At 44.9% G+C, this 22,391-nt stretch overlaps 1 protein-coding gene across 2 annotated transcripts in view; it reads left to right on the top strand.

Annotated features, from left to right (window-relative positions):
- Positions 1-1,627: 1,627 nt before the first annotated feature.
- SSH1 (slingshot protein phosphatase 1) overlaps positions 1,628-22,391 on the top strand; it is a 56,812-nt gene continuing 36,048 nt past the window's right edge. The window contains exons 1-3 of one of the 2 annotated variants that reach the window (XM_036220388.1): positions 1,687-1,783; positions 6,012-6,052; positions 18,510-18,605. Coding sequence is in view for 1 of the 2 variants with exons in the window: in XM_016159998.2 (XP_016015484.2) it covers positions 1,715-1,783; positions 6,012-6,052 (110 nt within the window). In the remaining variant the exon portion in view is untranslated. Of the gene's footprint in view, positions 1,784-6,011; positions 6,053-18,509; positions 18,606-22,391 lie in introns of both variants that reach the window. The other variant, XM_016159998.2, reaches the window with a different exon arrangement.

Genomic DNA, 22,391 nt, shown 5'->3' with positions numbered 1-22,391 from the left:
CAGAGAAGGAATTAATATAAAAAGATTAGCAAAATAATTTTTAAACCATGCCTAGCACAGTAGCCCCCACCTTTTATCTGCAGAAGATACATTTCAAGACTCCAGTGAATTGTCTGAAACTGTGGATGGTACTGAACCCAATATGTACTATGTTTTTTCATATATATACATATATATGTATATATGTATATATATACCTATGATAAAGTTTAACTTACAAATTAAGCACAGTTAGAGATTAACAATAATAACTAATAAAATAGAACAATTATAACAATTACTGTAATAAATGTTATGTGGATGTGGTCTCTATCTCAAAACATCTTATTGTACTGTAGTCACCTCTCTTTTCCTTGTGGTGATGTAAGATGATAAAATGCCAGATCTATCCCTGAATTTGTGTACCCATCTCTTACTTGCAGTAAATGGCTTAGTCATTTGTTTCAGGGCCCCTTGCTGAAGTCTTCCTATAGGCTCAGTGCTTTCTGGCACAACACATTGCTGTTAATTAGAACATGTTTTCTGTTCATATCTTCCACCTCAAATTTAATGCCTTTTCCATCTTAACTAAGCATTTATCATGCACTGTGGCTGTAACTTTTGCATTTTGACTGCAAAATCAGCACAAATATCTTTTTCCTTCCTCATATTTTCACCAATACAAGTTTGTTCTTACCCTAGATCTTAGCAATCTCAGCATACAATTTTTTTCGGCATGTAATTTTTTTTCTTTCCTTACTGAGAACTTTCACCTTGTCACTGAAAGGAAGCACTTTACAGCCTCTCCTTGGCATGTCTGAATTGTGATTTTCACTACTCTAGAACTTTGGGGCCATTATTATGTAAAATAAGTGTTACTTAAACACTAGCATTGTGATCCTGAAAGAGTTGATCACAGTTAATCTGATAATTGATGACTAAGTGACTATTAGGCAAGGAGCCACACTGGACAATAGGATGATTCACGTATTGGTGGGACCAAGCTGGATGACTTGAGATTTCATCACATTAGTCCGACTCATGCACGATTTAAAATTTATGAATTGTTCATGTCTGAAATTTTCTTAGTGTTTTCAGACCGCAGGTAACTGAAATTAGGAAAAGTGAAACTTCAGGTAAAGGGGGACCATTGTAATGTGATTAACCTCTGTAAAATTTCCAGAAGGCATGCCTAACCTATTTGCTCACAGTTAAATACTCCAGGCCTGACAGTAGGTGCTGAATAAATATTTCATAAATGAATGAATGAACTAATGAATTTCTACAAAGATCCTGTCGCCAGCGCAGCCGGCCTCCGGGGCCGGGGTGGCGGACGCGCTGGCAGCCGCGCGCCGGAGGGGTTTGAAGCCGAGGGCCCGGCACGCGGGCGAGGGCGCGTGTGCGGGGCGCGCGGGAAACGTGACTGGTTCGCCGAGGCTTCCAGCGCCGCTGGGGCAGCCGCGCCGCGCACGCGCGCAGCTCCACGCTCCGCCCCGGCCCTCGCCCCGGCGCTTCAGGCCCGGCGCGCGCCGGCGCGGGAGGCAGGGGGGCGGGGGCGGCCGACGGCGTAGAGGAGGGGCGGCCCGGCCCGGCTCTGCCCGGCCGCCCGCTCGCGGCTCCTGCAGCGCCCCGGGCCGGGCCCGGGCGGTGGCGGCGGCGGCGGCGGCGGCGGCAGCAGCGGCGGCGGGGGCTCTAGCCCGAGGCTTAGGCGGCACCGGCGCGCCGCGCCACAGTCATGGCCCTGGTGACCCTGCAGCGCTCACCCACACCCAGCGCCGCCTCCTCCTCGGCCAGCAACAGCGAGGTGAGTCCCGGGCCCGTGGTTCGGCAGGGCAGACCAGCCACCGCGCCAGGCCTGGGCCGCGAGCTCCGGACAGAGGGTGGCGGGGGCGCCTCTCTACGACCCAAACGAACTCGGTGACTGTGCGGGAAACTGACTGTGACCCGCCCCCCCCCTCGGTGTGACTGTGCAGACACTGTGTGTGTGTGTGTGTGTGTGTGTGTGTGTGTGTGTGAGACAGTGACCCCCATATGAGGTTGACTTTGCGGGAGAATGGATGTGCGACTGGGACTCCTAATTCGGTGACTATGCGAGACACCGGTTCTGTGATTTGTGACCCTGTGGCTGGTCTAGGCCCTTTTCCTGAGTGCCTGGCTGTGTTTATGTGAGATTGTGTGTGACTCTAGCCTGTGTGCTAGGAACTGTGCTTGTGATGCTGTGAGAGACCACCAGGATGCCCTAGTGAATATGAGTGTTTCCCTGACTGCTCACTCTTGGAGTTTTAGCTCTTCGAGTCAATGGCTGTCCCCCTCTGGGCCTGTGTCACACTGTGTGACAGTAACTGAGCTCAGGGTGCTATGTGACTGACTGTGTCATGGCTTTGTGTGCAGCTGAGTCTGAGTTTTTCCTTTTTGTAGTATCATTCCAGACTTCATGTTTACCATGCATCTTGGCTGTGTGGTGGAGGTGGATTCTGGGGTTTCTGTGGTTGGATGGGTGCGTTTTGGAGCTACATGGCTGCCCTGTGTAGGTTCCTGTGGGTTTGCCTGTGACCAGGCTGCTTCTTGCTCTGAGGTTGATTGAGGTTGGACCTCTGAGTCTACAGTTGGGCTGGACTCTTCTAAGCCGTGGCCTCAGGCCTCTGAGCAGGTCACTCCTGCAGCTCCAGGGCCGACCCTCTCCTCCCCACTCTTGCCCACCTTTTTTCTTGGAGAACCGGTTAAGGCCTCTGGTCTAAACTCATGTCCATAGCAAGGCCTGAAGACACAGCAGCTGGAGGATGAGACTGTGGACTGTTTAGAGAAGGGAGAGAAAGCTGGAGGAGGAGCCCTGCAGGCCCAGGAAGTGGCCACGCCAGAGTCTGGGTGATTCAGGCCTCTTCTTTGTGGGGGAATTTGACTGATAACACGGAAAGGTTTCTGTGTGTCTGTAGGGACAGAGATGAGGACCTGGATTTGGTTTAGCAGTCCTGTCTGTCCCCCTGGCTCCTGGCAGAGTAGCTCTTTAGCCTGTTTTGCTGGGACCGGCAGGAACATTTTCAGAGAGGCTGCCCCCTCCTCTGGAGGAGAGGCCACCAATGAATTATCTTGTCTGCAGACAGAACATTCTGACAGTCCCTCCTCTGCACGCTGAGAAAGAACATTGGTGGCCAGTTGCCTGCAACTGAGAAGTCAGACTTGTAGTAGCTTCTCTCCTTCCCACAGAGACATCTGTTCTTCTGCATCATTCTTATTATTGCTGTCTTGCAGTTGACAAAGTACTTCCATGCACTTAATCTCATGTTCCCTCCTCAGAAACTATGTGAGATGAAGAGTTCAGCTTCAGAAAGATTATACAGAGGATCTCTTAGCTTGGGTCTGTGATTCTAAACTTTTGTGTTACTTAACACTTGATCTGTTCCTGCCTGCGACACATTAAACATTTTTTATTTTACTATTTTTTAGCTGAGATATCATTCATATACCATAAATTCACCATTTTAAAGTATACAATTCAATGTTTTTTTAGTATATTCACAGAGTTGTGCAACCATCACCACTAAGCCCAGAACATTTTCCTCACTCCAAACAGAAACCCCACACCCCTTAATCATCATCACCCACAGCTTCTGTTCCACCCATCTCCACCCTACCCTATTTTAACTCTAGGCAACCACTAATGTACTTTCTGTCTCTATGGATTTGCCTATTTGGGGCATTTCATATGCAAGGAATGATATACGTGGTCTTTTGTGTCTGGCTTCTTTCATTTAGCATCATGTTTTCAAGGCTTATTCATGTTGTAGCATGTGTCAGTACTTCATTCCTTTTTATGGCCAACTAATATTCCCTTGTATGGATAGACCACATTTTGTTGGGCATTTGGTTATTTCCACTAGACATTTTAAATTTTATAGAAAGTATTTTTTTCACAAGGTGCCAATGACCTGATAAATATAGAGTAAAACTTAGCCAGCTTTTATTTGACTTGAGTAAATCGGCAGCATTAGTCACCTAGTGAGCGAGCAGAGACAGGGATGTCCCCTGGAAGGCAAGGTTTTCTTCCAGATGGGATGGGGCATGAAGAAGCAAGACAGAATGGCAAGTGCAAGCACATGGGCACAGAGTCAGGAGACGAGGGGCTGGGCAACCCTGCCTCTAGCCTGACCTTCCTCAGGTTACTTCCCTTCTCTGGGCCTCATCTGAAAGGGCTGGCTTCCTTCTTGTGTGTGGTTTTTTGACGTATATAGCTTGCTTCTCTGGAATCACTGACCTTATGTTACCTTTCATCATGAGAATCACAAAGAGTGACCAAGAATTAAATAGTCTTGAATTCAAACCCCCAGATCACTTCATCACTCATCAAAATCCTTCGCCAAGTTAGAGACACTTAGGGCAGCTGTTTCCTGACCCAGGCTGTCCTGCTGCGTAGCGTGGGGACAGAGGGAAATCACAGACTGGTCAGCAAACAACGCTCCTCTCTTTATTCCTCCCCCCCATCTTAAATTATCTCCTTTATGCCATTTTACTGTTAATCTTATCTCATTCCTTTTTAAGAATTGGAGAGAGCACAAAAATAGATAAATCAATAACTTTCAGAAATGGATTGTCACACTGTTATTTTTTGATAAATGTTCAAGGTGACTAATTTCCCTGGGCAGATCTTCAGTCTCTCTTTTGGGGTTGACATTGGGGACCCAAAATTTCGCTTATGGGGAGCCTTCTTGTGTATCGTAGAATGTTTAGCAGCACTCTGTTCTTTACCCACTAGATGCCAGTAGCACACCCCAAAAAATGGCTCCAAACATTGCCCAGCGTCCCCTGCTGAGAAAAATTGTCCCAGGGCAAGAATCACTGGGTTAGACCCAACATTCTCTTCTAAGTTTGTGGTGGTTGTTGTGTGAGTGGTTTTGTGTATGCTTCACTTCAGGACTGAAGATCATGGCCCTGTGGTCAGCAAAGCACTCCCTGATTTTTTCACTTCTTCAGTGTGGCGTAGGGAGCGTGAGAACTAACTGGCCATCAGTGTAGGCCTCTGCATCATACTATACATACATTATCGTAATAAAATTTAGAGGCTCCAGGACCCTCTGGTGTGTGTCCCTTGCTGCCTAGATCTGTACCCTTTTCCCATCCCTTTTGGCTTCTGTCTGGTTTCTGTCCTCGATCAGCCTTGCATCTCTCCCAGCCATCACTGCTTTCCAGGTTTCTCTTTCCCATTCAATAGGCTCCTCTATGTAACATAGAAAACATGCCAAGTCCCAATGGTATAGTTGTTTGGAGATGTGTGTGTGTTTTCTTCATGTTTCAGTTTTCTCTATGAAAGAAAAAAAAAAAAGAAAAATTGCAATTGAGGCTTACGTCAAGGTTACTTCTAGAGCCTCCCCTCTTGGCCTTTTAACTTTTAGAAAATATAAAATGTCCTTTTTTACATTTATATAAATAAACCAATTGCCTACAAAGTTTTATATTCAACATTTAAGCCTTTTTAAGAACCTAAGAGCTTTTGAGACCCACACACAGCCTGATCCTGGCCACTTTCCATTATGAAAGACTTGCCTGGAATGGTTTTTTAAATTAAAAAAAAATTAAAAAAAATTTTTTGTCAATCTTTTAGGGCTTATAATGGTGTTGAGCACCCATCTATGGTCTAGCTTGAAGGAGGAAATGGATTCTCTGAAAACACAGCCCCCTCCCCTTAAAAAAGAAAAATAGGATAAGATCCAAAATAACCCTGGAAAGTTGAGAACTGAGGGCTGGATGAGTGTTTTAAGCAACAATGCCAGGTAGTAATGTTCACTTACCAGATATCGATCCATGATACTGTGGAAGGAATGTGGGTAAACCTTGGGAAACCTCTAAATTCCTCCGTGGAAACGACTCCAAGGACCAGCAGATTGGGTTTGGTAAGGAAAGGGTGCGGCTGTTTAGAAATACCCAGGTTTCCTGGACATCCGTATCTTTCAGACACCAGAGCAGAAAATGTGAGACTTGTGTCTGAGGCTTGTTGCTCATGGTGTCTATGGTGTGACAATCTCTTTCTTTCTCTGTAGTTGGAGGTTGGCAGCGATGAAGATCGAAAGTTAAACCTCAGGTAAGCAGACTTTTAATTTTTTGTTCTTAAGTCTTCCAAGCAGGTAAGAAATACTCTTGTTTTTTTTTTTTCCGAAAGGGAGAATCCTCAAAAAAAAAACAACAAAAACAAAAAAACCCACCAATTTTTTAGTAGTTCTTTAAAAGTTATACATATGTTCTGCTATAAACAGCTTTAAAAACATCGTATAACGTTTAGAAAAGAAGGAAAACAATTGCCATTCTGCCATTCTTGCTTTAACTATTAAGAGCATCTTTATGTGGTTTTTTCCAGATTTTACCCTTTGCTTTAAAAAAATAATTGTGTAATATGCTCTCACATTTCTGTCCTGCTTTTGGTAAGGTCTTCCTTTTGAGGTAAGCACATTGCTGATTTGAAACAGACATTCAGGCCCCTAAGTTTATTAATTCAAGGTGGTTTTGTGTGTGTGAGCTTGTGAGAAATCTTTAGCTATGCTCATTTTAAAAGTTCCTGAAGCTGTAATCCTTAGTTGCTGTACTCACTCGTAAACACCAAAAGCATTTTTGTTCTTCCTTGCCAAAAATTAAGGCTTTCCCTTTGGGTATTTTGTTGTTTTACAGAAGATTTAGCGCTTCATTATATAATGTATTTCTCTGCACCAAAGAGCCATTCTTAAACTCTGACTCTTAATTAAGAGTTTAAAAAAGTAAACCGTTTCAGAGATATTGTTCTTTAAAAAAAAAAAAAAGTGTCGATTTCATCTTGTGAGGAGGAGGAAAATTAATTGGAAAAGGAAGTATGTGTTCAGAAACTTGGGGTCAACCATTTGTTACTGAGAGCAGGATGTTCTGGTTAAACTCAGAAGCAGAATGCAGAAGTGGTAGAAATATATTTAGCCTGTTTTCGAAGTTCCTGTGTGTTTGAGGGAGGGAAAATACTCACTTTTATTGTGGCACACGTTATTTCCAAAGATTATATTTTAAAGGAAATAACAGCCTGCAAAAATTAGATGTCTTATTTCAATTGCCAGGTCCTTATTTTAATGTTACATGCAAGAACGATGAGCAACAGTGGCAAATTTACTCTTTCACCTGAGATTTTCGGTTGCTCAGGGTCTTGGTCAGGGCTGGAAGGCTGGATTCAGTTGGATTCCCTAGTGGGGGCAGTAGTGGGCTATGCTGTAGATAACTTTGGCCTTCAGCTCTCTGCTTGGAGGCAGAGAGGGGAAGTAAAGCTATGCTCCTATGAGAAGGGCTTGCTCACCACTGTGTAGGACCCTCAGAGCAGCTCCAAGCATTAGTCTTCCCGTCCCAGCCTCCCTCCAGTTCTTACCCGGAGTCAGAATCTCTTCCACCCTTTGACCCGCATCCCTTTCCTTCAGGGCTGTTGCCCAGGAGTTAGATAGCTCACTTAGATTGTCTTTGGGACAAAGAGCTATTTTTTTTAATTGCCTTTAATTGACTGACAGCATAGTGTCTTGAATTGTTTACTATTAGTAAGAACTTAGAAATAGCAGTGATATGAAAATGTGTATGTGCCAATAAAAGGCCCCTTTCTCTGCACAGTTTGGAGCTGGAGAGGACTTACAAGGGGAAAAGAAGTAATGTGTCAGCAGCTCTATGTATTTGCATGTTTAATCCCACAACAACCCCTAAGGGGGTGGGGTGGGTATTTTCCCAGTTCATAGGTGAGGAACCTCAGGCCCACAGTTGCCCATGGAACATATTTGAAGTGAGGCCTCTGTGCTTCTAATACCTGAGTTTATTATACTGCTCTGCCTTTTGGGACCAGTATAGTTGTTCAGTTAAATCAGCTGTCTTGGACGTGTAGGTGAGGGAACTTGCCTAATGTCACCCAGGTGGTTAGAGGCAGTGCCAAGGCCAGAACTGAGGGCCACCACTAACTCGTGGCAGTGCCTCCCAGGATGTCAGATCAGTACGATGACCGCTGTGAGTCCCTTCTCACTGCTTTCAGCATGTCCCCAATGGCTCTGTCAGCACTGAGAGACCCTAGGCTGGAGTCGGGGACCTGGTTCTGAGCTTATCCTTTCAGGTTCCCTTTTCAGTCCCTCTTCACTCACCTTGACATTCCAGTCCCCCTTGTTAGGCAGGGGACACCGTCCTGCTTTCTGACCCTTCTAGCCAAACAAGAATAGTTCTGATGTCCTGGTTTAAGCTTTGGCTGAAACTCATTCACATCTCTGTGTTAATTTGTATTTTTAGCCTGTCCTAGAGAAGAAAATGTGTGGAAAAGTCAGTGGTTTTTGCTTGTCCAGCAGGAGGAGAGTTAGGGAGAGCAGATTTCTCTTTTCTTCAGATTGAATCTGATGGTAAACTGACGTGATTTAGTTTCTAAGGGATACTGGTAAGGGAGCAAAACTGAAGACAGCAGGATAGTCCTCTTTCCTCATCTCTCCCCTCTGTCGGCCCTTAGTTGATAGTTTCATCTTTGGAGTCATCCAAGAAGTTGTCTTTGACTCACTCATAGTTACTGAATTGCTGAATTATGGGGATTGGATCTTGTCTCACCTGCCCTCTCATTTCCCAGTACCCTTGGTGACAGGTTCCTATACCTCCACCATTCTATCCCGGGCCACACATTAATCCATCCCTCCATCCCGACTCATGTATCGACGCTAATCTCAAAGCATCCCTGCGCTTCTTCCAGTCCCCATAGTCTTTTATACATTCCTCTTCACCCTCTCTTGCTGACCTTTCCTCCCAACCCCTCTTACATGTGCTGTTTTTCAACCCAACAGGATGTTGCCCTGCTCCCTGACTGTGCTCTTTCTCTAAGCCAGTTCCCTTTTCAGTGGGCTGCAGTCCTCACAGCCAGGTCAAAGTGCTCTCACCCCAACATTCGTAACTCCCTCTGCAGAGGAAGCAGGTAGCTCTTGGCTTCTCCCTCTGTTCCAGGTACCACACCTGCCTGAGGTGGCAGGTACGCATGCTTTTGTGTCATCCTTAACTTTTGGCGCTTCCTTTAGTGATAGTTCCTTAGTTCCCTGCCTGCACAGAGCATCTTAACAGCTTAAATATATTAACTTAGTTTTGAGCCTGCAGAAAATTGTGTCCATGTATGAGAAAAAGCAAGCTGGAGAGGAAAGATGTGGGGTTTGGGGTCAGGCATACACAGCTTCAGGACCTGGCTCCTGCTCTAGCAGCCGGGTTCCTTCACCTCTGTGTGTCTCTCTGGGTCTTAGTAGTTCATCTGTAAGACAGAGATGAAACTGCGACATTTCAGGGTTATTGTGTAGTTTGGGTCTCCTCACACAGAGTCAGGTCCACGATAGGTTTGGAGAACAGTTGCTGCCTTTAGTCTATATAAAATTTTGCTCAAATTGGTGTTAGTGCACAACGTAGAATTAGAGGGGCTGACTCGCTGCAAGTGCTGTGTCCACTGTGTTGCCCTGGGCTGGCCCTGAGAGGGCCACCACTGTGGATGCTCTGTGACTTGGAGCCGCCTAAATCCTTTATCCCGCTACATCCCTGTAATATGCAAATAGGAACGCACACTTTGCAGAATCAACGTTGTACTTCAGACAGTTTCCCTGAAGGCCTTCTGGAAAATGTCTCAGGAACTGATCATCTCCTGCCCAGAATAGAGCTGACTGACACAGAGCAGCCTAGACCCTGTTCTTTCGCTCCTCTCCCCTGCTCTCTGCGTGTGCAGACTGCTGCTGGCCTCCAGCAATACCCATTTGGAAGCCGTGCTGTTCAGACTGTGGGAATTGGTGAGCAGATGGCCCTGCTGGCAGCAGCTCCTGGCTCCCTCACCATCCTGGGAGCTGCCTCAACCTGGCATGAGATGTGAGTGGTTGTGTGCCAGTCCGGGCCCCAGGAGAGAATATGGTTGTGTCGTCTCCAGAGTGTGGATCAGGAGTGAAGGTTTTTTTGTTTTGTTTTGTTTTGTTTTTGTTTTTTTAAATCCATTGTTTCTAGGTCAAGCGCATAAAAATGCTCATTAGAGCTTTTTCATTTTTTTCTTGCCTTCCCAAGCAAATGTTTGGGTCAGAGCAGCAGGATTCTGTCTTTGTTTTATCTGTTATCAGTAGTAAACTGTAAAGTCCCCTTCACCTCTGCCTTTCCCTGCATGTCCCCTTCCCCTTTTGGTCTTGGCCTGGAATTCCCCAGAGGACCCAGTTCTCCTCATAACCTTGTGAAGTGTGGCTGTGCTTTCTTTCCCTCCCCTGTAGTGCCAGGGGAGGGCAGGATTTGGCATGTTCTTTTTCATTGTCTTCATTCAGCATCTCTTCTCTTATGCCTGTCCAACCTTTGGGGTTCCTCTCTGCCTTTCTTGGTGATTTCTTAGCCTGGATTTTATTTTCCCTGCTGGTGATCTGTGTAGTTAAGGCCTGCCAGGTGGTCTTAGGCATCTGCTGCATCCAGGCTCTATGCAACAGATTGCTGTATCAGTTAGCTAGTGCTGTGTAACAAGTTACTACAGACTCTGGAGTCCAAAACAATAACTGGTTCTTATCTCACAGTTTCCATTGGTCAGGAAACCTGACACGGTTTAGCTGGGTCCTCTGCTTTAGGTCTTATACGGCTGCAGTCAAGGTGTTATCCAGGCCTGAAGTCTCATCTGAGGCTTAGGTCCTCTTCCAAGCTCACATTGTTCTTGGCAGAATTCATTTTCTTGCCGCCTTAGAAGCCGTGGCAGCTTGCTTCTTCAAGGTTGACAGGAGAAACTGTTGCTACAGAGTCCTGTAATGGAATGCCATCACAGGAGTGACCATCACCTTTTTCCCATGCAGCATAACCTAATTCAGGGGACAGCTGTGAGATCCTGTCCCCTGGTCCCACCACACTCAGGATAGGGGCTCACCTGGGGCCCCTGCACCAGGGGCTAGGATCTTGGGTCATCTCAAGAATTCTGCCCACCAGTCTCAGTCTGTGGGAGTTCTTGAGATGCCCTCAGGTAAAGTAAACATTCACGTAAACGAGCAGGTTTCCGTTCAGTGTTATGGAAGTAGCAGCGGTGTGATATGTCAGGGTGATGCCAACTGAGAGATGCTCAGGCCTCGTGAGAGTAGGCCAGGAGCACCAGGAGCCCACAGGGTTTGACCACCGTGCCAGTGACCACGTGCTCTCTCCGCTTGGATCCCACATGCTTGTCCACAGTCAGAGGCATGGGATTTCTTGGATTCCTGCCCACTTTGAATATTTTAGCCTCTGAAATACCATTTCCATTGACCTTTAAACATTTTTTTTTTCCTTGAATTTTGGTCTTACGGAGAAATAGGCCTAGATTTGGCTCTGATCTCTGTCATCTCAGCTGGCTATTATATTACCTTGGGTAGGCCTCAGTTCCAGTGGGCAAAATCACATGCAGCTTGTAGCGTTGTTGTCAGAATAAATGTGAGGGTTACATGAATCCCTTTTCCCACAGCAGCCACCCAACAAACATCCCTACCTGTGCCTCCTTCAGGGCCCGATTACTGTGGACAATTCATGACCCTCCCTTTCCATAGCCTTTTTCTCTCCTTAGTGTTTCTTTAGGACTTGGCCCTCACTTTGTAGTATTAAGTACATAAGTGTTCCCCACTAGCAGAACTGGCTATATAGTTTGTGGATCCCAGTACAACATGGAAATTGTAGAGCCTCTTGTTAAAAAATTAAGAATTTCAAGATGGCGACAGCAGAGCATTATTCCCTCTTGGATCCCTGAGCCTGGGGCCTTGAGTGACTGCACAGGGTACCTGCCCACCAGACCACATGCCCACCTTAAGGACAGGGCTTTCCTGTCCTCTGCCTTTATAGTGCCTGGTATGCACTGGGTGGGCCATCGAGGTCTTGTAAATTGAATCTTCTGGGTTGGTTTCCCGTTGAGGAACTGAAAGTGATCATGGATGACATACAGGAAACAAAGGACAGAGACATTTTCCTGCAATTTCACCCTACAGTTTGGTACTGTTAGATCAGTCTCAATATCCCTCTGTCCTAATTTGTCTGCTTATGAGCCATTCATTCAGCAAATATTTATTGAGCACCTACCATGTGCCAAGCACTGTTCTAGGAGCTGGCAATATAGCAGTGAACAAAACAAACAAAAAACCTGCGTGTCCTTGTGGCCAACATTCTGTTGGGGCAGATAAGACAGCGAGATAAACAAGTATGTTAGCATGTGCATAGCTGCTAAGAACGTAATGCAGGGACAGCAGACATGGAAGCGAATACTTCAAACGTACCCTGCTCTGTGAGTCGCCTTATGTGCATTATTTTATTTCATCTATGCAAAAATCCTGTCAGGAAGATGCCACTTTTATTCTCATTCTCTGGATGAGAAGACAGAGCCTCAGAGGTAACTTGGCCTGATTTCATTTAATAGGAAGTGGTAGTGCCAAGACCTTTCATGCTCCATGTCTCTTTGACTTCAAAACTTGTGCTATTGACCCCATAATTCAAGAGCCATCTCTACTAACCCTCCTGCCAGTTTCATATCTCTCACCAGGGGGCAGAGTGGCATTCATGAGTTTTTCTGGAAGAATTGTAGTTTTACAGACAGTTCTTCCTGCTCGAAACCTAGGGGTCCTACTGTGTGAGCTGCGCTTTAGGCAAGTCCTGCCACCTCCCTGAACTCCACTTAGAGCAAGAATTATAATATTTTCTCTTCTCGTATGGTCACCTGGGCAGAATACCTGGGGAATAATGATACCCGTTATGTTTATTTGGGTACCTGTAGGAACAAACACTGCATTTGGAACTTTGATCTTTGTTGTCACCTCAAGCCTACACAGTGGGTGCCTGTCTCATCTGAAGAAACTACAGCGCAGAGAGGCCAGTGAGAGGCCAGAGCCAGGATTTGAACATAGGTTGCTGTGACTCAAAAACACATGTCTTTTCATTTCTTTTTTGGTCCCTCAAAGGAGATGTGCAAATTTGTATTCAGCTTGTCCCTTCCTGTCCCCAACCCCATGGCTTTATAGGCAGCGGCCTCCCATTGGCTCCCAATTTTAATTACTATAATATACAAACTTCAAATTCTGAGGCCATTAAGCTGTTTTGCTGTTTCAGTTTATCTCAGATATTATTCCAGGAAGTTTGTTGGAAAATTTGATTGTGAAATCAGAAATTGCCTTCAGTAGGTGTTAAATATTTTTGTTGTTAGAAAACTTATCCTAGAGTGGGGACAAATGAGGATGGAGGCAAAGAGTTAATTTGATTTTGTTAGAACTTAATTAAACTTATTATTAAGATTAATTTAAAATGACTTTTGCTCAGAGTTTAGTAGGTTTTATCAAACTTTCCGAAGACCAGTACTTAGACTTCAAAAGAATGTCGTGGGGCCCCTGTCTCATTCTTCCCAAGCACTTAGCACTCCACGGAAGCATGTGCACACACTAGGAATGCTTGTAGGTGACGATGGTACCAAAGATCACCCTCTTCGTAAATGGAACGAAGCCGTGAGAGAGAGTCCCGAGGTGTGTCACCTGCTGTGCAATCTTAGGCAAGTCACTAAATGTCTCTGGGCTCCCATTTCCCCCTTTGTAAAGTGAAGAGACCGATTAGGCGAGGGCTTCCAAATCCAAGAATGAGAGCCAGACCTGTCAGTCTGATTCTGTGCTGCACTGGGCTTCTAACTGTTTTTGGTAGATTTGTAATAGACCGTCAAGAGTTTCTCCTTGATTCCCACACTGAGAGCAAGGGCAGACATTTGTGGGGTGTCTAGATGGGTTAGGGTTATGGTCTGCCCCTGAGGCAGAGAAAACTAGTGTGACCACTGAGAGGAAGTGGACCCTTTGCTCAGACCCACCTCCTCCTAAGGCATGCCTCGCCCTCAGGAGCAGGGCCAGTGCACAGCAGCAGCCATTCAGAGAGAGGGAACTCTCATCTTTAGAGCTGGTCTTTGGCATCTGTTGTACTGTGGTTAGATCTCTGGATTTGGACAGCTTATTAGAAAATTCCTAAGGCTAGGAGAACATCCAAATGAGTCGTTCTGCTTCAAGAAAGGCTGCAATAAAAAAACAGCTTTAATCAAAATAGGATTAATCAAAGTAGGGAGAAGCCATCTTCAAGGTGTGCTGAATGATTGGGCCAGGGTAGGGGCAAGACCATGAGTCTGGCCCGTGGGACTCCCACTTTGAGGATGTGGGAAGTGTTTGCAGTGGTTCCCATGGCAGAGGTGATATGTTCGCTGCCTCGTTGGCAAGCATCTCAGTGAGATGCATGAGACTGCCGAGTGAATTATAGAGGTTACACAAGCAGGACTGTGCTTGGACAGAGCAGGGCCTCTGGATGGGTACAGGCCCTACCACCTAACTACCTGCATGACTGTGACCTTGGGCCAGCCACCTGCTCTCCCTGAAACTGAGGGCATTTGTGAGGCTGAGAGTCTTGTACCATGTGTAGTGCCTAGTCTGTGTCTGATACCACCTGACACAAAGTACTGTGTGTTACTTTCATTGATAGTGGTAAATGAGGGCCCCTCCTTCCATCCTTCCTGACTGACCATCTGCCCTTCCATTGATGAACTCAAGGCAGTTTCACTGCAAAGACCAAAAGGTCAACTAGGTAGAAGCTAAGAGGAAAAACAACTGATGCTTGTCCTGTTTTCCTCCAAGTTCTGCTGCACCTTGTACCAGACTGTCAGCATGCTGGTACAAATTGAGTGTGAAAGAGTCATTAGATTCTTGGGAGGGGCGGGGTAGGAGGGAGGGAGGAGTCGTTCGTTAGGAGTGATGAGGGAGGAGGGAGAGGAGGGGGGGGAGGGAGGGAGGGAGGAGGGAGGGAGGGAGGTGTAGGGAGGGATAGAGAGAGAGAGCGAGAGAGAGAGAGAGACGAGAAGCGGAAGGGCGGAAAGACCAGTAAGAGAACAAACACAGCAACCAATCACATCCCTACCTCCGTATTTACACCAACTCCCTCCATCCCCCTTTCTAGATATTCCTTTCCTCCCTCCCTCTCTCTCTTTCTTTTTTCTTGAATGACTACTTTTGAAGCTATTTTTAAAAAGATTGTTTCAGAGAAGGCAGTTGGAGGTCCCAGGTTAGGAAATGTCTGGTACTCTCCCTCCTGGGGGCCACCCTACATTGGCAGAAGGAATTCCCAGTCAGGGCTTGGCACAGACTTGCCAAGAGTTCTCAAGGCGTTTCCCCAAATCTAGGCCCAGTCAGAAGGGAGGAGACCATTGGTGTGGTTTGGAGAGAGCCAGGCCAGCTGCCGCCTCTGGAAATCACTTATCACTTCCTAGATGTCCAGACCCACCTGTTCTGTGCTGGGCCTGTTGCAGGTGAAGTTTGGGAGTGGCTCTTTAGGGTTGAGGTTGAGGCCACTGAGGCAAGAGGGCTCCTGAAGAAGTCTGCTCTCCCAGCCCTGGGCACCCCTTTACGGGCTCCACCACGTTCCATAGGATGGAGAAGTGTCTCTTGTGAAGCAACCTGGTATTGGAGGCAGTTTTCATTTAGTTATTTGCTTCATTTATCTATTCAGCCAATGTATATTTGGTGCCTGTATATGTAATGGGTTCTGTGCTGAATGCTGAGGATTCCATATTAATTTAAAAACCTCTGGAGGTAACATGTGTTCTGTGTCTACCATAGCTCTGTCCAGAGAGATTTGAAACAACTTTTAAAATTCCTAGAAAACAATATAATTTAAAATGAGAAAAGTGGAATGCAGAGAAAGTAGGGGAAAATAAGAGGAAGTCATGAAAAGGTTTGTATGTGGAATACATGGAATAATGTTAGTATAGTTAACATATTTTGGCCCCAAATCTGACTTTGAGCTTCCTAGGTGTCAAAGCAAAGAGAGAAACAAGATCAGTTGCTTGATTCATGGTGTCCTTAAAATACCTCAGGTCAGTTCCTCTGAAGAACTCTTCCTGATAGGTACCCTGATAGATAATCTTGATAAATAGTGGATGTTCATAAGGAAACACAGTGTGATGGGCAGACACGCAGGTTGTGGGCTGATGCTGTGTGCCTATCCCACCAATTAACCTGGGTATTTGTGGTCCTGAGAGGTGAAGTCAGCAGCAATGCTTGGTGCCAAAGCTGCTGGCTGCCCCAAATATTGAAAACAGGATGCTGAGTCACATCCTGCAGGCCTGTAGCATCCTGACTTTGCGTGCCCTTCACAATGGGAGGCTCACACAGGCAGGTTGGCCCCCTGCTGTTCCAAAGCATGGTCTCAGAACAGGAAAATGTTAAAATTAGGTTTTACATGAGCCAAGGCTATGTGTGTGTGAGGTCCTCAAAATCTGGACACACATTGACCAAGAGGAACTGGGAGAGCAGAGCTTCCCATCATTTTCCACTGCCTAGTAAATGAAACAAGGTGGCTTCCATTCTGAAAAGCGCAGAGGGAAAATGTTCCTGAGGCAGGGAGAGATCTTGGTTGCTGAGGGTCAAAGTATCCAAGGGATGGATACGGAAAGCCAGGAAGTATGCCAGTTGCAGTAACCAGTAATGGTCTTAAGCTTTTATCACCTGCCAATAAAAAATGTCATATTTAGCAAAATCCAAGTAAGTGGAATTTAAAAAAATAATTAAAAAAATTTTCGAAACAATAAAAACATACAGAAAAGTTGCAAATACAGTACAAAGAACTTTTTTTCTGAGCTGTTTTGAGAGTAAATTGCCAGCCTAATACTTTTTGAATACAGGTAAGGATGTTCTAAAGGGCAGACCCTCAACCAATGACCAGTGACCGGTGGCCATTGGCCCTGATACATTACTACCAGATGATCCTCAGACCCCATTCAGGGTCCACCATTTAATTCAGTAATGTCCAGTTCAGTAAAATCCAGTTCAGGATTGCCTGTTGCATGTAATTGTTCTCTCTCTAGAGTCTCTTTCAGTCTGGGACATTCCTCAGTCTTTCTTTCACTCTCGTGACCTGGACACCTTTGAAGAAGGCAGGCCCATCATTTTGTAGACTGTCCTTCATTTTAGGTTTGTCCGATGTTCCCTCGTAATTAGATTCGGGTCACGCATCTTTGGCAGGAATAGCACTGGAGCGATGTTGTGTCCTCATAGAATCCCCACCAAATTGCACATGGTTTCATTTTGTCCCATTACTGGTGATATTCACTTTGGTCACCAAGGAGAGTTTTGCTTGGCTTCTCTACTGAACAGTTATTCTTTTTCCTTTTATTATTAAGAAGTATTTCTTAGGGGGATACTTTGAAATTATGTTAATGTCCTGTCTCCTGCCAACTTATTTATTTATTCATATCTTATGGACTCGTCTGTTTTATTCATGGGTCATAATTGGTTAATTGTGTTATCGACTTCGAAGTTCAAATTGTTCCTGATTTGGCCAGTGGGGTCTTATCCAAGCTGGTTTCCATGTCTTTTGAAATGTCTACATTATCTTTTAAGCACTTCCTTGCTTTCTGATACCAGATATTCCAGGTCTCATCTTGTACTTTCTGTAACTCATCCCTGGGATCAACCATTATTCCACGAGCCCTTTTTCCTTTTGCTGGAAAATGGAATTCAGAAGCTTAGGTAGGTATGCTTATTACTACTGGAGTGGTGCTATCCTCAGGCCCTCTCAGTGGGCAGAATGAGGGAATATGTATGAGTGTGTGCATACATACACACATCTACATTTATTTCTAAATCTGTTTAAATATGTTGAAAAGTACACATTCAGACTGATTGATGCCTTCAATTCTGATCCAACACCTTTGGGTTCATTCTAGTTTTCTCTTCATATTTGTAATTCCTTTCTCTTAACATGGTTCCTAGTTGTCCCTAAAATATTTACCTGTTTAATCAACCCTCCTGTCTGCAACCAACCTCTAATCTCTGTAGCTACCTCTCCCCTGCGTGGATAGCTTCCTCTCCCTGCTCACCATCAAGTACCCTAATTTGAAGTACCATGACTGACCCCTCCCTAACTCAGATGCCCACCTTTATCTGCTCACAAAATGGTTTTAGGTCTGAATTGTTGGAGAAGAAAAATGGACTTTTTTGATGCTGTGTTTTCCCGAGGTGTTAATTTAGCAGAGGTACAATGCTTCAGAGTCAGACTTCTGGTTCCCTCTCCTGGCTTCTCTGCTTCTTGGCTGTGTGAACTTGGCAAGTGACATAACCTTGCTGAGCCTCAGTTTTCCTATGTAAAAAACACAAATGGAGGCTGAAGATTAGGTTAGGTGATATGTGTAATGTGTCTAGCATGGCACTCCATGATGTTTATTATTAGTGTTACGTTCACTGAGTGCACACTATCTTGTGAGCACTGAGAAGGGTCTGCAGATGGCCCCAGCACCGAAGGCACTCATGGCCATATGGGGAACTTAGTTGTTGTGTTGTTTGAAGCAGTTGGTTACCAAGAGGACCTGACCACCAGGTGACTGTAACTCCACTTTGAGCATTGATGTGGTAAGCCATTTCTGTCCAGGTCATCCTGTGTGTGGTGAGCACCTGGTATTCCAGCAGGTCAGAGATTGCCAAGATGAGTTAGTTATGAAATGCTCTTAAGACTGGAGAGGAAACTGCTTGGTCAGTTAATTTATGAATATTTACTTAGAATCTACTATGTTTCAGGCAGGGAAGGAGATTTTGGAAATTGTGTGTCCTGGCCCTTGAGTCCCATTGCGAAGTTAAAATCTACTGACATGAAGATAACTTCATCAGCAATTGGTAGGTCTAGAAGCACAGTCTAGGAATCAGGGGCTTGGGTTCCTGTGACTTAACCTCTTAACCTATTTCCTTACCTGAAGAATGAGGCAAGGTGCTATAAAATCCTGGAAGGGAAAAGCCAAAGGCTTGTAGCTAGGGTGGGGGGGGAGAAAGCATGAAGTTGGCAGATGGGCATGATGCGGGGAGGCAGACAATAGAGAGAAGGCTGTGAATAGAGACCCAGAATAGAAGAGTTTAAAAGGACAAGGATGTAGGTTGGGATAGAGCAGAGAATATGTAGAGTATGGGAGAAATAATGTGAGAAGTAACACAAGAAAGGTTTTTACCATAAAGCACTTTTCTAATTGTGTTATAAGCTTCTTGAAATCAGGGGGTTGTCAAGTGAATGAAATTTAGGTTAGTGACATATAAGGGCTAATTGTGGCTACCATAGAAAGCTGGCACACGAAGCTTGGACTGTAATCTAAAGATAAGGTCATGTCATTGAAAGTCCTGCAGCTGGAAAATAATGTAACAAGAGTTGTGGTTAGGGACTGCATGGAGTGGGTTACAGGACAAAGGTCCCTGCCCTGATTCTCAGTAGGCCGAAAGGTCCCAGAACTGCGCTGTCCTGTTTCACAGCCGCTAGCCACATGGGACTATTTAAAATTTAATGTGGTTAAAATTAAATAAAATGACAAATTCAGTTCATTGGCCATACTCACCACATTTTAAATATTCAATAGGCACCTATGGCTAGTGGCTACCATATTGGACAGCATGGGTCGAGAACATGTCCATTCTCTTGGACAGCACAGCCCTGCAGGGACATTGAGTACCCAGCAGAGAGCCAGGCACACAGTGGGGCCCAGTGGTTACTGCATGGCTCTCGGGGGCGGGGAGGGCCAGGACGGAAGTGGAGGCGGAGGTACTGGGAAGGAAGGGGCCCCTGGAAAGATTGGGACTTGGCGACCAATGAATATGGGATGGAGCTACATACCAAAGAAAGGGTTATGAACCTGGGATAGTTGAGACAGTCCATTCTTGGAATTTTTGAGTTGTTTCACAAACATTTTCTTTATGTGCCTGTTATTTCTGGCTGGCTAGGTTGTATTTGCTGCCATTGCATTTCCTGCATTGTGCAGCTTTTATACCTTCTGCTTTAAGGAGGGCTTAGATCCTGGTATACCAGATGTACAGAGGAGGATGGAACTAGTTGTAGCTTCCACAGATGGAGTCTGAGGGCTATCGAGGGGCCATTGAAGAACTATCCTAAGGTTTGTCAAGCCAGCTCAGGGCACATCATTTACTCTCATTAATGCAGGAGAAATATCCTGCTATTGCAAGCTTGCCTAGAATATTCAGCTGCTTGCTCCTACCCATTGGTATGAAGGAGAGCTGTGTAGCTGGCTTCGGAGAATGTCTTTTACTGTCTGAAATACTTCTGGACATTCCTTCTCTGTGAGAGAGGCCTACGCCTCTAGCCAAACAATACATGCCCCAGCAGCAAAGACATTTGTAATGAGCCCTGCCAGCATTTCTTGCCTGTGACCCCATTCCCGAAGTTCTAAGCATATTGTGTTTAGGGCAACAATTTGGGAGTTCTAGCTGATAGGCGTGTCAGGTGAGTTACTTGTTTTCTTATGCTCTGAAAAGTGGTGTTTGGAACAAGACCTTGCCAAATTACACTGTGAAGCACAAAGTAAAAAAAAGAGCAAGGCCTTGGTACAACTCAGGGGCTTTGTGACTTTGAACATGAGTTTGAAATGAGGGAAGGACTGGGAGAGCAATGGAAGCAGTTTTCTGTCTCCACATTCAGTCTAAGCTTACTCCACATAGTAAGTCTTTAATCTCCTTTACATCTTCATGAATTTCGCTTTGCTAGGAATGGGATTCTGAATCCGTCTAAACCATCACCAGTAGTGGTTTTGAGGTAGATCTGTGTCCATCCAGCTTTACCTACTGCCACTGTTGCTGTAGTTCAGACCATCCTGCCCTTTGACCTAGGGATTCTTCAGGAAGAGGTCTGAACTTGAAGCCTCTCAGTCCAGTTCTGCCCCTTATTAGCCATATGACCAGAGATAAGTCATTTATCTTCTGCCTTAGTTCTTTTATCAGAAGAATGAAATTGTATGAATTAAGAGCGAAAATATAGGAGCAAGCCGTCTGTAAACTATAAAACACCATTCAGATCAAAGGTATCATTTTCTTATTTAAAACAGCACTTGAGTGCTTGTGGTGTACCAGGCATTTAGGTGCTGAGAACTTGGGTTGACAGATTGGTGGCTCAATCATAAGCCCAAGGTTTGATTCTTAGCTTTGCACATTCTGAAACTTGAATTTATTAAGGATGATCACGTTCTGAGAAACCAACTTATGCTAACTAGATTTATAAAAAAACTGATTTATAAACCAGAATAGACATTTATGAATTCATAGTGGGGCCTTTTACAAAAGAGACCAAGTCTTCCTCTGTTCACTCACTATAGGACACTATAGTGTAACGTAATCTTCTGACTCTCCTGCTCCCTGTACCCCTCTTTGTTTATTGATCCTTCAAGGCCCAAATTAGTGTTGTTTCTTCCAGGGAAATGTTCCTGAACCCCCAGGCAGGGCTGGGCATCTCCCCCATGTGTGTGTGCATATGCAGCACCCTTACATTTCTTTACTGGGCAGACTGCTGCATTACGTTGTGGTTACTGTCCTTTGGCCCACTAGAATGTGATGTTGTTCCAGGACAGGAACTGTATCCATTTTATTTCTGAATTCCCAGGGCTTAGTGCAGACCAGGCACAGTAAATATTTGTTAATCGAATGGAATTAACAGAACCTCCCCTTGGGGGTGTTAAGTGGCACCCACCTTTTCTGTGGTGACAACTTTACATTCATTCTCCCTTTTCGAGAATTATTAAGTCTGCTGGATGAACTGTATAGTCCATTCAGTAATCATTGTGCAGAGCTGAGTGCAATCGAGGGTTAGTTCTGTAGCTGTAAAATTAGTTTGGTTCATTTCAAGCAGTCCAGCCAATTTGAGGCTTTTTTCCGAGCCTGATCTTTAGGCACATATTCTTTGATTTTGTGTGCGATGTCGTGTCAGAAATTATATACCATTTAAGTAACTTTGTGTTTCCTCATTTGTAAAACAAGAACAATAATGTCTGCTTAGTCCATCTGGAATAATGTCTAGAAGATCAAACGAGTTGACATTAGCTACAGTGCTTTGTCAACAGCAGAGCTTATCAAAGGTCTGATCTGTCCTTGTTGTTGTTATTGTCATTTCATATCGTTGTAATGCAGGGCTGCCTTTCAAGGGCAAGAACACTTGTGACTGTGAAGGTATTTGGTAGAAGATGGGCACAGGCACTTATCTGTTAACCTGTTTTGCTGCTTCCAAGAGGGTATTATTTTGTTTTTTAACCTGGCATGACCCTCCTTCATTGTGCCTAATTGTGTTACTCTCCTTCTGAGAGGACTGTGTGTTTTCATAGGTACTGTCTTTCACCAGCAGAAAACATTTATCGTGTACCTACTATGTGTAAGGTATTTTTATGAAGCCCATGGGAGAAGCCAGTTTTCTCGGTATCATCCCTTACCTGTGAAATTCAAAGGTTCTTAACCCTGGCTAAGTGTCAGAAGCACTTCTTGAACTTTTTTAAAAAGCAGATGCCGGGACTTACTGCAGACTTTTTGAATTAGAATCAGTTAAGGTTAGACCTCAGCATGAATATATTTTAGAAGTTTCCTGGGTTCTTCAGATGAATAGCCAGAGGTGGAAATCAGGGGTATTAGCATAATATTCTATAGTAT

This window comes from Rousettus aegyptiacus, unplaced genomic scaffold (assembly GCF_014176215.1).
Source record: "Rousettus aegyptiacus isolate mRouAeg1 unplaced genomic scaffold, mRouAeg1.p scaffold_m13_p_5, whole genome shotgun sequence".
In the NCBI taxonomy this organism is placed as follows: domain Eukaryota; kingdom Metazoa; phylum Chordata; class Mammalia; order Chiroptera; family Pteropodidae; genus Rousettus; species Rousettus aegyptiacus.
The sequence above is the reverse complement of the archived record's forward strand: the minus strand, read 5'-3'. Positions and strand labels throughout refer to the sequence as shown.